At 39.5% G+C, this 14,478-nt stretch overlaps 1 protein-coding gene across 1 annotated transcript in view; it reads right to left on the reverse strand.

Annotated features, from left to right (window-relative positions):
* AFG3L2 (AFG3 like matrix AAA peptidase subunit 2) overlaps positions 1–14,478 on the reverse strand; it is a 44,066-nt gene that overhangs the window by 13,215 nt on the left and 16,373 nt on the right. The window contains exons 6-10 of the mRNA XM_081262913.1: positions 11,418–11,492; positions 8,768–8,892; positions 6,525–6,798; positions 4,512–4,649; positions 1,551–1,704 (exon numbers count right to left, since the gene is read on the reverse strand). Of these exons, the coding sequence (XP_081119039.1) occupies positions 1,551–1,704; positions 4,512–4,649; positions 6,525–6,798; positions 8,768–8,892; positions 11,418–11,492 (766 nt within the window). The remainder of the gene's footprint in view (positions 1–1,550; positions 1,705–4,511; positions 4,650–6,524; positions 6,799–8,767; positions 8,893–11,417; positions 11,493–14,478) is intronic.

Here is a 14,478-nt window from a genome sequence, read left to right on the forward strand (position 1 = left end):
TTGAGCCACATCCCCAGCCCCATATTCATGTTGTTCTTAACAACAAGAATCATGTATTAAACTTAAGAGTTCTTTTAAAATAATAACATTTATTTTTAACTGACATACAGTTCTACATATTTATTTGGTATAGTAGTGTATTTTCTTTTGGTACTATGGATTGAACCCAGGGGCAACTTGCCACTGAGCCACATCTCCAGCCCATTTTATCTTTCAAGACAGTCTTGCTAAGTTGCTGAGGCTACTCTCGAACTTGCCATTTTCTGTCTCAGCCTCCTGAGTTGCTGGGATTACAGGTGTGTGCCATTTCAATACATGAATAAAATATGTGAAGATCAGCTCATGATAACTGGCACATCTATTACCACAAACACATTTGTTGTTAGAAACATTCAAAATATTTTCTAAAGGCAAATTACCAAAGATTTTAATTTACTCAAGTAGAAACTTACGAAATATTGTCAACTTTTGTGACGCCCTGGGCCACAGGAATAAGTAACTGTATATTTGAAGGCAAATATGTCAGCTCAATCTCCCATCTCTTCTTCCCACTGAGATGCTCAGTTCTAGTAGGTTCAATGTCTGGCCCACACATTAACTCTTAGGACACTAGCATTGAAAGAGTTATTGGGCTGATTTGATCTCATCATTCTAAACTTGAACTGACTGCTACAGAATAGAGCAGAACCTATATCTACTTTCTTTCCTTTTTTTTTTTTCTCTTTTTCCTATGGTGCTGGGGATCAAACCCATGCGTTGCACACAACAGGCAAGTGCTCTACCACTGAGCTTCATACCCCGTCCACTACTTTCTCATTCTGATGCTGTGTCTAGTTCCCATCCAAGCCAGCTGGATACCTGGCACTGTGCTTCCTCTTTCTGCACAAACAACCCAGCAGGAGGAATATGGCATGCCCAGGAAATTGACTTTCCTAAATGAAAGACAAGCTGACTAACATGGAAAAACTGCTGTCTTGGTCAAGGAGCACAGTGATGGTCCTCAACTTGTGATTTTTCAACTTTACAATGGTGTCAAAGCAACAGGCTTTGTTACTTCAGACTTTGGATCTGGCTCTTTCCTGGGCGAGTGCTGTGTAGTCTGATCTTCTCGTGCAATACTGGGAAGCAGCAGGAAGCCATAGCTCCCAGTCAGCCCAAGACGTAAGAGGAAACAACTGCCACTCTACATTGTGCACTGTACTGCCGCACTGTGATGGTGGGCGGGTCAGGGGTTATTCATCTTTTTTTTTTTTTTTAACTTGGTCACCAAATTCACACTTGGTTATCCCTGAGTTTTCCTGATGTTCCAGGATCATAGGTGATTTTAGTAATAAGATTATAATGTTCATAATTTATCTCTTATTCAATGCACAAGAGATAAATACACAGTCATAATAGTTTGTTATTATTTGTTTTGGTGTAAAAGAGCATTTAAAAAGAAGTTTGATTTTGATTTTTTGAACTTGGTTTTGTAATAATAATTTTCACATTAGAGATATATAAAATAATTAGAAAGTGCAATTTAAAACACCAAAGGCTTGACCACTCACCATCCATCTCCACCAGCAGTTGGTTGAGTGTGTTCTCCTGCTCACTCTGTCCTCCAAAATTGCCTCGCCCTCTTTTCCTTCCCACTGCATCAATCTCATCAATAAAGAGAATGCAAGGGGCATTCTTTCGAGCAAGGGCAAATAAGTCTCGGACCTTGACAAAGGAGAAGCACAAAGCCACAGGACAAATGAAGGTCATTCATCTTAAAAAAAAAAAAAAAATCAACTCAAGTCTCTCATTCCATGAAACATCCTTTTTGTGTTTCACAGTGTACATTCATATTTAAGAGTTACAAGTAGCAAAGAAGGACGAGTAATAATAATAAAGTAACCGATTTAAGGTGAGCAAATACTATTTCCATAACTCATATATAACTGAAATGTAATAAATACTTACAATATCTGCTATTTTTATAATATCAACAAAAAGCATTAGATATTTTGCCCTATTAAAAGACAACATAGTAGACCTGTAAACTTCATGTTTGGAAAGTTGAGGCTTCTTCAGGGCTCCTGCTTCATGCCTCCAGCAGTGACTCTCTAGGTCGTGCTCACATAGGAAGTAAAGGCAAGAATGTTCTAAGCCCACGGCTGTTCCAGGCACTAGCACAGAGCAACCAACAGTGCTCCTGCCCCCAGCGCCACTATGACAGAGCAGCTGCTGTCTGCCCCTGTACCCAGACTGTCCCACTGAACAGGACCCCTCAAGCCATGAACAGGAGAAGCCACCTCACTGCCTCACCACTAGTCCTTGGTGCTTGTAAGAGACAAGCCCCCTGGGCCTCATTTCCCTTTCTAAAGGCTTCCTCTCATCCTTTCTGCCTGAGTTTCTGGACTTTCATTCCAACAACGCTCTGAAAACATCCCCTGAGAGAACTCAAACCCTCATTGCCTCCCTTGCTCCCAGCTCCGTATTTGTGATCAACAGGCCCTCTGCCTTCAAGCTCATCCCTTTACCTCCGTACCTTAACCAGAACCCGCAAAACTCTCAAGTACAGGGGTCTATGTCTTCCTTTCCTAGTCAGAGTTGGGGGTCTGTCTGCCTTATGCCCCACTACCACTGTCAAAATAATTCTGCTGAAAAAAACACTCTTGTTGTGACACTCACACCATGTGGCAGGCATACCTGTTCCCCTTGCCAAGGTACTCCTGCAGGTCTGATGCTCTTCCAAGCACACTCTGTTGAGTGATTTCCACATCTACATGGTTCCTCTCAGGTCCCTGACTACCTACCTCTTCCAGCACCTTTTGGTCCACTCTGACAAAGCTAGCTTTGTCCAGATACACTCTGAACAATCAGCCTCAGCCTCTACTTTCTGGCCACTTCTGCTTCTCGGAATAGCCAGCCATGTACATCCTATGTGTCATATCCAACCAACACTTCACTCACTTCTCAGTTCTCCAGCCCACTGCCTCACATTTCCACTCCTCATAGGTCCTCTCCTACCTTCAACTTCTCCTGATCCACATCAGATCGCATGGCCCTTCATTATAAACATTCCACACCCCCTTGTTCTCCTATCTTCCTAAGACTTATCTGCCTTATAAACTTCTGTGAATCCATTAATGTAAGATCCATCATTATAAACTTATTAGAAGAAAAAATAGGTAAACATTCATGGCCTTCAGTTTGGCAGAACCACAAAGAAGAAAGAGATGAACAAAATCAAAATTAAAATCTTCTGTCCTTCACTATCAAAAAGAGTGAAAAGACAACCCATAGAATAGGGAAAATATCAGCAAGTCACATATCTTATTAGAAGGTAGTATCCAGGGTCAATAAGAAAAGGACAAATTAAAATACAGGCAAAGAATCTAAATAGACCTCTCTGAGGAATGTCTGAAAATGGCTCATACGCAGATGAGAAATGCCCAACACTGAGCCAGGCACCGTGACACATGCCTGTGATCCCAGTGACTTGCCAAGCTAAGGCAAGAGGATGGCAAGTTCCAGGTTGGCCTAGGCAACTTAGCAAGACTCTGTCTCAAAATAAAACCAAAAGTGCTGGGGATATAGCTCAGTGGTAGAGCACTTGTCTAGCATGCATAAGGCCCTGGATTCATGCCCCACCACAAAAAAGAAAATGTTCAACGTTTCTTGTCATCGATGAAATGCAAAACAAGATGCCACATCATCTTCACTAGGGTGGCTACAATCAGAGTCAGGTAACAGCAAGTGATAGTGAGGATGTGAAGGAATCAAGAACCTTCACACACTGCTGATGGGAATGTGAAAGGCACAGGTACTTTGGAAAATTCTGCGGTTCCTCTCAAAGTAAAACACAGAGCTTTACATATTGCTGGGTAAGGTGGTGAACATGTGTATCCTCCAGCTACTAAGGCTGAGGCAGAAAAAGAGTCTGAGCCCGGCATGGGCTACACAGTGAGACCCCAGTTCAAAAAAACAAAACGAAACAAAAAAAGACCACATACTGTACAATTCCATTTATATAAAATATCTGTAACTGGAAAACCTACAGACAGAAGTAGATGAGTGTTTGCTTAGGGATGGGAGGGGTAAGAGGAGAGGGTAACAAAGGGCCTAGGGTTCTAGGGCTGCTTTTCAAGGGGATGAGTGTTGTGTAATTAATTGTGGTGATATTGCATAAGTTTGAATGTATCCTAAGATATTTAGCTGTAGACTTGACTTTAAGGTAGTGAAGTTTACAGCATGTTAATTATGTCTTAATAAAGCTATTATAAAATAATAATAATCCACAAATTAGAGCCACTTCTTGAAGCACGTGAGTGAGAATAATTTTAAGGCCCAAACTGTGTTCTGGTTGGTCTGGGAAGGTGAGCTGAAGTCACAGGCCTTGCTGCAAGCTTGTCCTTAGTACTCAAGGCAGTGACCGGTGGGAGGTTCCTTTGGAGACCCTGAGGGCAGGGGTATCTTTGCCAAGTCACCATGTGGGGAGAATAAATGGGGATAAGGAAGATGAGGAAAAGAACAAGACTTACTCTTGCTGGACCCACACCAACAAACATCTCTAAAAACTCAGATCCACTAACAGTGATGAAGGGGACGTTGGCTTCTCCAGCAGTGGCCTTAGCTAGCAGTGTCTTCCCCGTGCCTGGAGGACCAGTGAGAATGGCACCCTTCAGATTCAAAAAAGAGAAATTATTCAAGGTATAACTCTGTCTCTTAAGTCTTACTGATATATGTTAAAATCTTAAATACTTCCCTTTTAGATTTTTAGGCCTTCTAATAGTATATTTAAAAAGGTGACATCAGCAAGGAATTTACTAATGAACCAACTGAGACTTATTTAAATAATTCAAGGAGACAAATGCAAACTATATCTCCCAATTCACATAATTCTTTTATTGTTTACAAGTAAAATTGGCTTTTGAATCCCAACAATAACTAATTTCAACCACTGACTTCTACCTTCCATGTATAAGTCAGAACATTTTTAGCAGAGATAAATGTGTATTTTAAACCAACTGTATGAATTCATTTTTATTTTATTTTCCATTAAGTGACTAGCTATAAATAGTGTCCTCTCTTGCGGTGGCACACACCCATAATTCCAGCAGTTCAGGGGGAATCACGAGTTCAAAGCCAGTCTCAACAATATGGTGAAGCGCTAAGCAACTCAATGAGACCCTCTATTAAAATACAAAATAGGGCTTGCCTCCCATGCACAAGACCCTGGGTTCAATCCTCAGCACCAAAACAAACAAACAAACAAACAAACAAACATTTAAAAAGGGGCTGGGGCTGTAGCTTGGTGGTGGAGTGCTTGCCTAGCAATGTGTGAGGCACTGAGTTCGATCCTCAGCACCACATAAAGATAAAAAATAGAGTAACCCTGGATTCAATTCCCATTACCAGGATGGGAAAAAAGAAAGTCTCAGAAGTAGGATAAAAAATAAAAAAATAAAAATACCGATGATGAAGTTAACAAGAAAAAACTGTTTATTTAAACAATATAAAAACTATTAAGTTGTAGAGATGCCTAGATATGATACAAATGGGTGTTAGGTGACAGCAAAGCATAAAATCATGAGTCATGATTTTTTAATCCATATAAATAGGAAATGAAAATCAAGGAAACAATTCACAGTACAAAGAATTCCTTTAAAGTAAACTTTACTAAAGGATTATAAACAGATTTTTTTTAACCACTAATTTTTTTAGTTGTAGGTGGACACAATACCTTTTTTTATTATCATTATTTTTATGTGGTGCTAAGGATGGAACCCAGTGCCTCATGCATGTTAGGCGAGTGCTCGTCCTCTGAGCCAAAACCCCAGCCCAGATTTTTTAAAAAAAATATTTATTTTTTAGTTTTAGGTGGACACAAGTCTTTATTTTATTTTTATGTGGTGCTGAGAATTGAACCAAGTGCCTCACACATGCTAGGTGTGTGTGCTACCACTTGAGCCACATCCCCAGCCCTATAAACAGGTTAGACGTTTTTTATAAATTCATTTACTGAGCAGCTAGTTGATATACTCAATAAATACAGTTTCTATTTTGTGCCTAGTCCTGGGTCAGGACCAGCCCTAAGGTACAGGAGCTATCCCTGGCACAGTGGCCACAGGTATCTGCTGGCAGCAGGGAAGGTGATCATTAGTGTTGTCTCTCCTCATCATCCCCTGAGCCAGGACCTTTGGGGCAGATGGTCCACAGGTGTCTTTGGAAGGGGGGTATGTAGGGACAGCAGAGTGTGATAAGCTCTAGGGGAGTATGTTGCTGAGGGTGTGGTGTCTAAATCAGACTGGAGGGAAAAGTAGATTGGGAAAGGCTGTCAAGCGAAAAAACAAATTCTTTCAGGAACAAACAAAATCCATCCAACAACAAAGCACACTCACATACAAACATACATACATAGAAAAACAGAACAAAACACTCAAGTTAGAAACTAAGACAAGTAGCTACTTAAAATATTCAAACTTCATAAAATGACAACTTCAGAGACAAAGATCAAAAAATTTCTGAGTTAATCTTCTGAAGGTTCACTTTACCTTTGGGATTTTTGCTCCTAGGTCTTGATACTGCTTCGGGTTTTTCAAGAAATTTACAAATTCCATGATCTCCAGCTTGGCTTCCTCACAACCAGCCACATCTTTGAATTTCACATCTATTTCGTCCTTTAAGACCTTGGCTGTGGTTTCCCCAACACTGAAGAGGCCACCCATGCCCCGGCCAGTTCGTCCAATGCCTGCAGGCCCTCTTCTTATGGTGTACAGGAGAAAAGCGATGATAAGCACTGTAGGCAACATGCTCAGCAGAAACGAGCTAGAGGGAGGACAGGATATGGATGTTGCTAAGACTGTTCTGCAATGTACAGACGTTTCCACAGCTGCTTCAGATGTGACTGCAACCATTTTTAATTTTTTAAAAATCTAAACATTCTAATATTTTATCTGAGGCACATGGGGAATCTTGGTGTTATCACCACTGGTAGGGAATCACAAAAAATGATACCAGAGAGAAATCTGTTCTTAACATGTATACCGTCTATCGATATTTTATTAATATTTATCCCAATAACCACCATTTAAGCAAAGTACTATTATTTGCTATCATTATGTCTGGGTTTCAAAGAAATTTCTTTTGAATTACTCAAGAATTTTAACATTGGGCTGGGGATGTGGTAACGTGTTCGCCTGGCATGCGTGCGACCCGGGTTCGATCCTCAGCACCACATATAAACAAAGATGTTGTGTCCGCCGAAAACTAAGAAATAAATATTAAAAATTCTCTCTCTCTTTAAAACAAAATTATTAAAAAAAGAAAAAAGAATTTTAACATTATGCTGGTGTTAACCTGAGTGGAAATTCCAGTTCTTTTTTTGGGGATACATCAAGCTATTTTAAAGAAATGTCCTGCAAATGTCAGATCTATTTTAATTGAAAAACATCAGTTCCAAAAGTAATGCATACATGTTTACACTTCCCTCCTACCAAATGCTGCACAGACCATGCCTTGCAGGCTTAACAGACTCCGAGGGTCCTCTCCAACATGGTGCTTGCCTTCCAGAGATGCTTGAATGACTTAAAGCCTGGGGGATGCATTATGCTTTCTTTTTGTCTTAATAATATTTATTTCAAACTAACCGTGGGTACAGGTATTGTTTATATTGGTTAATACAATTTAGTTGAACTTAGCAATTTAGATTAAAATTTTGCATGTGATTTAGGTCAAAATCAAAACAAAAACCAGGATTTGCTTTCTAATTTTTTTTATATGTATTTTTTTAGTTGTAGGTGAACACATACCTTTATTTTATTTCTATATGGTGCTAAGGATCGAACCCAGTACCCTACACATGCCAGGTGACTGCTCTACCACTGAGCCACAGTCCCAGCCCCTTCCTTGCTTTCTAATTTTTTTATTACAAACTTTTCAATGCTGCTAAAGCAAGCAGTGAAAACCATGAAAAATTTATCTTTGGTTTATTTCTGGAGAAAAAGAAAAAAAAAGCTACACTGATAAGAAAAGTTTTAAGAATGGTACAGTAGAAGTCTGTACAGATTCTGAGCATCCCTAATTTGAAAACTTTCAGAGCACCAACATGATGCTTAAAGATTTAAGGATTTTGAAGCATTTTAGAGTTTTGATTAGAGATGCTCAACTGATAAAACTATGCAAAATATTCAAAAAATCTGAAATTTGAAATACTTCTGGTCCCAATACATCAGATAAGGAATATTTAACCCATGTAACATTGCAGCAGCAGCCTATAAAGTCATTACCCAAGGGAAGAAGTAGCTCTGATGAGAGAGGAAGAATCACTTAAAAATCCTGGAAAACTCTATGAAATATAAATGTAAAAATGATTGTTAAAATAGGTAGAAGTGGAGGCTGGGAATATGGCTCAGTTGGTAGAGTGCTTGCCTCGCATGCACAAGGCCCTGGGTTCAATCTCCAGCACCACAAATAAATAAATAAATAAATCTTTAAAAAAAAAAAAGATAGAAATGCTACTCTTATATAAAAGACTCTTTATGCTGAAACTCTATGTTGACAATACATTGGATGTTAATAATCAAACCATTGCTTAATCAAGACAAATGTCAATGTGTAGGAAATGAATCAATCATTCATGTATACAAACTATGTTACTAGTGATTGTTTTAAACTCTGGCCAAACTGAGAAAGGGCAGTTTGAGAATCTAATGTGTAACTTTGCTACCTAGTGACAAGGACATGATCAACCATCACAGCAAACAGTTTTCAAAACGATTTAAAAAGTACTTCTTACCCATCACTTTCAGCAATGTAGACAACAGGCACCCGATTTTCCCCTTCTATGCCCAATTCCTGCTGTAAGGTTTCCAGATTCCGCTCAAAGGTGTCTACACTGCCAATATTAAACCACACATATTGCTATAAAAACAGAAAAACAAATACCCTAAGAATGAAGTGGAACAAACGATGTGATTCACTTGGAGAGTTGACTTTTTGAAGTTTTCAGAAACAGTAAAGATTTACAAATTTTAAAAATAGCAGTAATAGAGCCTGGTTTTAATGACTTGGTGATTAAATCACTCAGAACATTTGGTAGTCCTTAGCAAATAAGCATTTCTTTAGGAGTATTTTCCTGTGGCTCTAAAATTATAAATTCAAAGAACAGAATAAAAAGTCCTATTTGAAAAGATAACCCTATTTTTAGATACATATTCATTCTTTTTCTCTTCTTTATTTCCTAGCATCTTGTTCCCAAACTGAAAACAAATGTGTATAACAATAATAGCTAAAAGCTCACTGAGCAATTACTGAGTGCGTGGTACTGTTCTAAGTCCTTTAAATATATCAACTCAATCTCAGGAACCATCCCAAGAAGAAGGAACAGGGTGACAGTCAAAATATGAATCATTAGAAAAAACACTAGCATGTACAATCGGAATAGAAGTGCCAAGCTGTCCAGCAGCACCCTTCAGTTCCCCAGAGTTGGGAAGTCTTGAGTGCCATAGGAAAGGACACTTAGGGGACAAGGGGGATGGCTACTTTACTAAACAGCACACAAGTACAACCCAACCACTCCTTGGTATCTACAGATACCAAAATCTGCAGATGCTCAATCCCTTTTATAAAATGACATAGTATTTGCATATAATCTACATGCCGCCTCCTAAAGTAATTTAATTCACCTTTAGATTATTTAAAATACTAATACACAATGTAAATGCTACAAAGTTATTATACTCTGTTTAGGAAATGACAGGGAAAGACATCTGCACATGTTCATTGAAGATGCAAATTTTTTCCAAATATTTTTAATCTGTAGTTGACTGAATCTATGGATGCAGAACCCATGGACACGAGTCTAAATGTATTCTGTATAGTATTAGTATCTACTGGTTGAAAATGAGCTTCAATTCTTTTTTAAAAAAATATTTTTAATTGAAGATGGACACAATACCTTTATTTTATTTATTTATTGATTTATGTGGTGCTGAGGATTGAACTCAGTGCCTCATATGTGCTAGACAAGCACTCTACCACTGAGCTACAACCCTAGCCCAAGCTCTAATTCTTATAGATAAGAAACCATGAGCCAGGTGCAGTGTGATACACTTGCCTATAATCCCAGCAACTTGGGAGGCTAGAGCAGAAGGATCACAAGCTCAAAGCCAGCCTCAGCAAAAGTGAGGCACAGTGAGACCCTGTTTCTAAATAAAATAAAAAATAGGGCTGGGATGTGGCTCAGTGGTCTAGTACCGATGAGTTTAATGTCCAGTAAAATTTAAAAAAAAGAAAAAAAGGAGCCATGAGAGTGAACCTGCCCATGGTTATGTACAGAATAAGAGGCAGAGGCTGGGATCTGACCCTAGGAGTCCGGCTCCAGAGGCAGTGTCCTAAGCATTGTCAAATTGCCTCTCTGCACAACCACAAGATGCTAATACTTGGGCTGGGGATGTGGCTCAAGGGGTAGCGCGCTCGCCTGGCATGCATGCGGCCCGGGTTCGATCCTCAGCACCACATACCAACAAAGATGTTGTATCTGCCGAGAACTAAAAAATAAATATTAAAAAATTCTCTCTCTCTCTCTCTCTCTCTCCTCTCTCACTCTCTCTTTAAAAAAAAAAAAGATGCTAATACTTGTAAGGACTCATATTTATGGAGTTTGACTAGATAAAAATAGTGCTTATATTCCAGGCACTTTACAAGTATTAGTCTCATTTTATAACTCACAAAAAAACTTTGCTCTCCTTTAACCTGCAATCATTTTTTTAAAAAAGTGGTGATTTAAGCTGGGCATAGTGGTGCATGCCTGTAATCCTCAGTTCAGTAGACTGAGGCAGGAGGATTGCAGGTTCAAAGCCAGCCTCAGCAATGGTGAGCCACTAAGCAACTCAGTGAGACCCTGTATCTAATAAAATACAAAATTGGGCTGGGAATGTGGCTCAGTGGTTAAGTGGATTAAAAAAAAATTAAGATACAAAACTCAGAAGACATCAACATGTCATTCCATATTCTTCCCAGCAATCAGTGTTACTGAGCAAGGAAGTTCTCTCTACACACCTAAAAATAAAAGATGAGAAGTTTTAAATAACAATAGCTCTTGGTAAGTTGTTTCCTGACAAAGATAAAAAATTCATGTGGTTTCATACCCTAAAACATGTACCTAGCAGGTTAACCACACCTGCCTGAACAGCCCCTAACTCAGCACCAGCTATCCATGGGGCAAGACACTGAGTGCTTGGCTCTCATCAGACTCTGTGGAGCACCTCCCAGTAGTATGGGCATCACCAGGAGTGAGTCAGAGGTGCAGCCCCTAGCACTAACTCACACCACAGATTCCCACCTGTCAGGGTACATCACACCGCTGCAACGTTGAGTGGTGTTTTCTCTCAGCTCTCAATCTGCAAAGTTATGACTAATTCACATCAATTAATAAAATTATTTACCCCATCAACTGGAGTTTTTCCTGGCGTAAAAGTCACTCGAACAAAACGCTTGTTGACCACTTCCAGTCTGTCTACCTGGAAATTTAAAAAAGTTAAACATTCAAACCATATATTTAAATAAATACTCCAAATTTTCTTTTAAGCTCACTTAAAATGAAGATGACATTCCATACACACAGAAAATAATCATGAATCGGAGGATGCCCCACATTCCCACCTCCAATACTGGGGAGGCTCCCCAGCATACCCTCTCCCAGAGGGGACAGCATGCATGGGCAAGTCTCCCCCAACCTGCCCTTGCATTTGTACTACACGTCTATATAACCCTGAATGATATCCACACTCACTTTGGCCTGTTTTTAAACTTAAAAAAAAAAAAAAGGTGTTGCTTTCTATCCACTCTTCTATTCCTTTCCTTTCTTTCCCAATATCACATTCGTTCAGTTTAACCACATTGACGTTTCATTCTGTGGGATGTTACATTTGATGAGTACACCCCAAGTTCCTTCCCATTCCCTGTTGTTTCATTATAAACAATGCTTCCTGGATATACCTTCAAAAAGTCCCCAGGAATATATATCTATAGGCAGACAAAGTGCAGCTGGGTAACAGGGTAGACCATACCTTCAACATCACAAAATATTGCCAAGTGGCTCTCCAATTCACTTGTACCAGCAAAACATTCTTATTGCTCCAAATCTTCACCATCACTTGATTATAAAGCCTTTTAATTTTGGCCACTCCATGAGTATAAAAAGTTGCTTTCTTTAAATCACTAAATATATCAGATTCTTAAGAACATTCTTAAATACCTCTTCCCAAGAACTAGTTCAGGATTGAAGTCCTTTGAGATATGCCTACTTCTCACTATGTGCTCTACCAGTAAATCTGAAAAATACAAATGACAAACAGAAAGTAGAGAAGCTGACCTAGAGGAGGAACTGTTCTTGGTCTGGAAAGAAATGGGGAAAAGAACCCTATCCCCTACAAAGCTGCCTGGGAAGTGGCAGACTGACTCCAAAAAGCCAGTGGGTCAGGAGAGCTGGCACCATTGGGACTCCTCTCAAGCACTGGTTAGTACTCTTGGAAGGACTACTGCAGCCCCTTCCACACCTACACAAGAGTTACTTTTGAGAATGTTGGCTCCCCACGACATCTGAGAATTATGCATATAATATCCTCACTTTCATGAAAAAAAAAAAAAACACTTGTTTCAAGAATCTGAGTAGAACCAGGGCAGTGGTGCATACCTGTAATTCCAGCAACTCATGAGGTTGAGACAGAAGGATTGCAAGTTTGAGGCCAGCCTCACCAATTTAGCAAGATCCTGTCTCAAAACAAAAAAGGGCTGGGGATATGGCTCAGTGGTAGAGTGCTTGCCTAGCATGCACAAGGCCCTGGGTTCAATCACAGTATGGGTGGGAAAAAAATCTGAGTAGATGGAAGATAGTGGAGTAGGAAGCACCAGGAATCTACCTCCCCACCTATACAGGTAAAATCTGTTTGCTGTAATTATTTTGGAAATTTGGAGTTATTAGAAGGCTTAGCTGGTCAACTGTGGCTCACTTCGGTTAACTTTAGCTGTCAGCACTGTAGTAGCATACTCCCAGCCCAGGATAGGCTACTGAAGCAGCTGCCATATAGCTTGCATGAGGGTAGGCTAAAGGACCCTGTCCTCCACAGACCAGGAATCTGTGCTCTGAATGCTGCCTCTGATGACAGTGGAGCAAATAGGTGGTAGCCACTGTTGTACCCCTCCTGTGACTGAAGTGCATGCTAGGGAATCTAATAGGCCAATGCCTTTTTTCCATTTTCTTCATTTATCTCTTTTCTCCCACTTTGGAGTTAGATATTAAAGATTGTGACATTTAAAGCAACTACATATACAGGGAAAATCAGACCATGTATATTAAGGGAAAGACTTAAGGTTCAGAAAAGACCTCAGCAAATCTGATCCTGGGCACTGAAACAGCCCATGATAACAACAACAATAAACAAACAAACGAACAAACAAAAATCTCACAGTAAACCCTGAGGGAAAGGGAAGAATCTGATATTCAGTTACATTATCAGATTCAAATGTTCAAATGTCTAGTTTTCAATGACAAAATCACAAGGCACACAAAGAGACAGATAAGCATTACCCATTCAAAGGTAAAAAGTGAACCAACAGAACTGTCCCCGAGAAAGACCTGATTGCAAATATACTAGACAAGAATTTAAAATGACTCCATTAAAAAATGCTCAGAGAACTAATGGACAAAGTCAAGAAAATGATATTTGAGCAAAACAAATACCAATAAAGAGACAGAAAGAAAACCTACGCTGCACGTGGCGGCAGATGCCTATAACCTCAGAGGCTCAGACAGGAGGATCATGAATTCAAAGTCGGCCTGAGCAACCACAAGGAGCTAAGCAACTCAGTGAGACCCTGTCTCTAAATAAAATACAAAATAGGGCTGGGGATGTGGTCCAGTGGTTGCATGCCCTTGAGTTCAATCCTGGTATTCTCCCCCACTCCTGCGCCCCCCAAAAAGAGAAAAACAGGAATTTTGGAGCTGAAAAGTACAATAACTCATTAGAGGAATTCAAAGGCAGCTTTGAGTTGGTAGAAGAAAGAACCAGTGAACAATAGGACAACTGAAATTACTGAATTTGAGGAATAGAAAGAAAAAAATAACTGAAGAAAAGTGAACAGAGTAAAGGGATCTGCAGAATAGCATCAAGCAGACCAACTCATCCAATGTAGGAGTCACGGAAGGATGAGAGAGGAAAAGGGACAGAGAATGTTTCTTTTTAATAATGGCTGAAAACTGGGCTGGGATGTGGCTCCACGGTAGAGTGCTCGCTTAGCATGTAGTCATGGGTTCAATCTTCAGCATAAAAATAAATAAAGGTATTGTGTCCAACTACAACTAATAAATAAATATTAAAAAAATAATGGCCAAAAGCTCCCCAAATTTGATGAAAGACAAGAATAAAAACATCTAAGTTCAAGGAATTCTAATTAAAAAAGCTGTAAACCAAGAATGACATACCTGACAAAACTGTCCTTCAAAAA

The sequence above is a fragment of the Spermophilus citellus genome (assembly GCF_964194105.1).
Source record: "Spermophilus citellus genome assembly, chromosome: 12".
Classification (NCBI taxonomy): domain Eukaryota; kingdom Metazoa; phylum Chordata; class Mammalia; order Rodentia; family Sciuridae; genus Spermophilus; species Spermophilus citellus.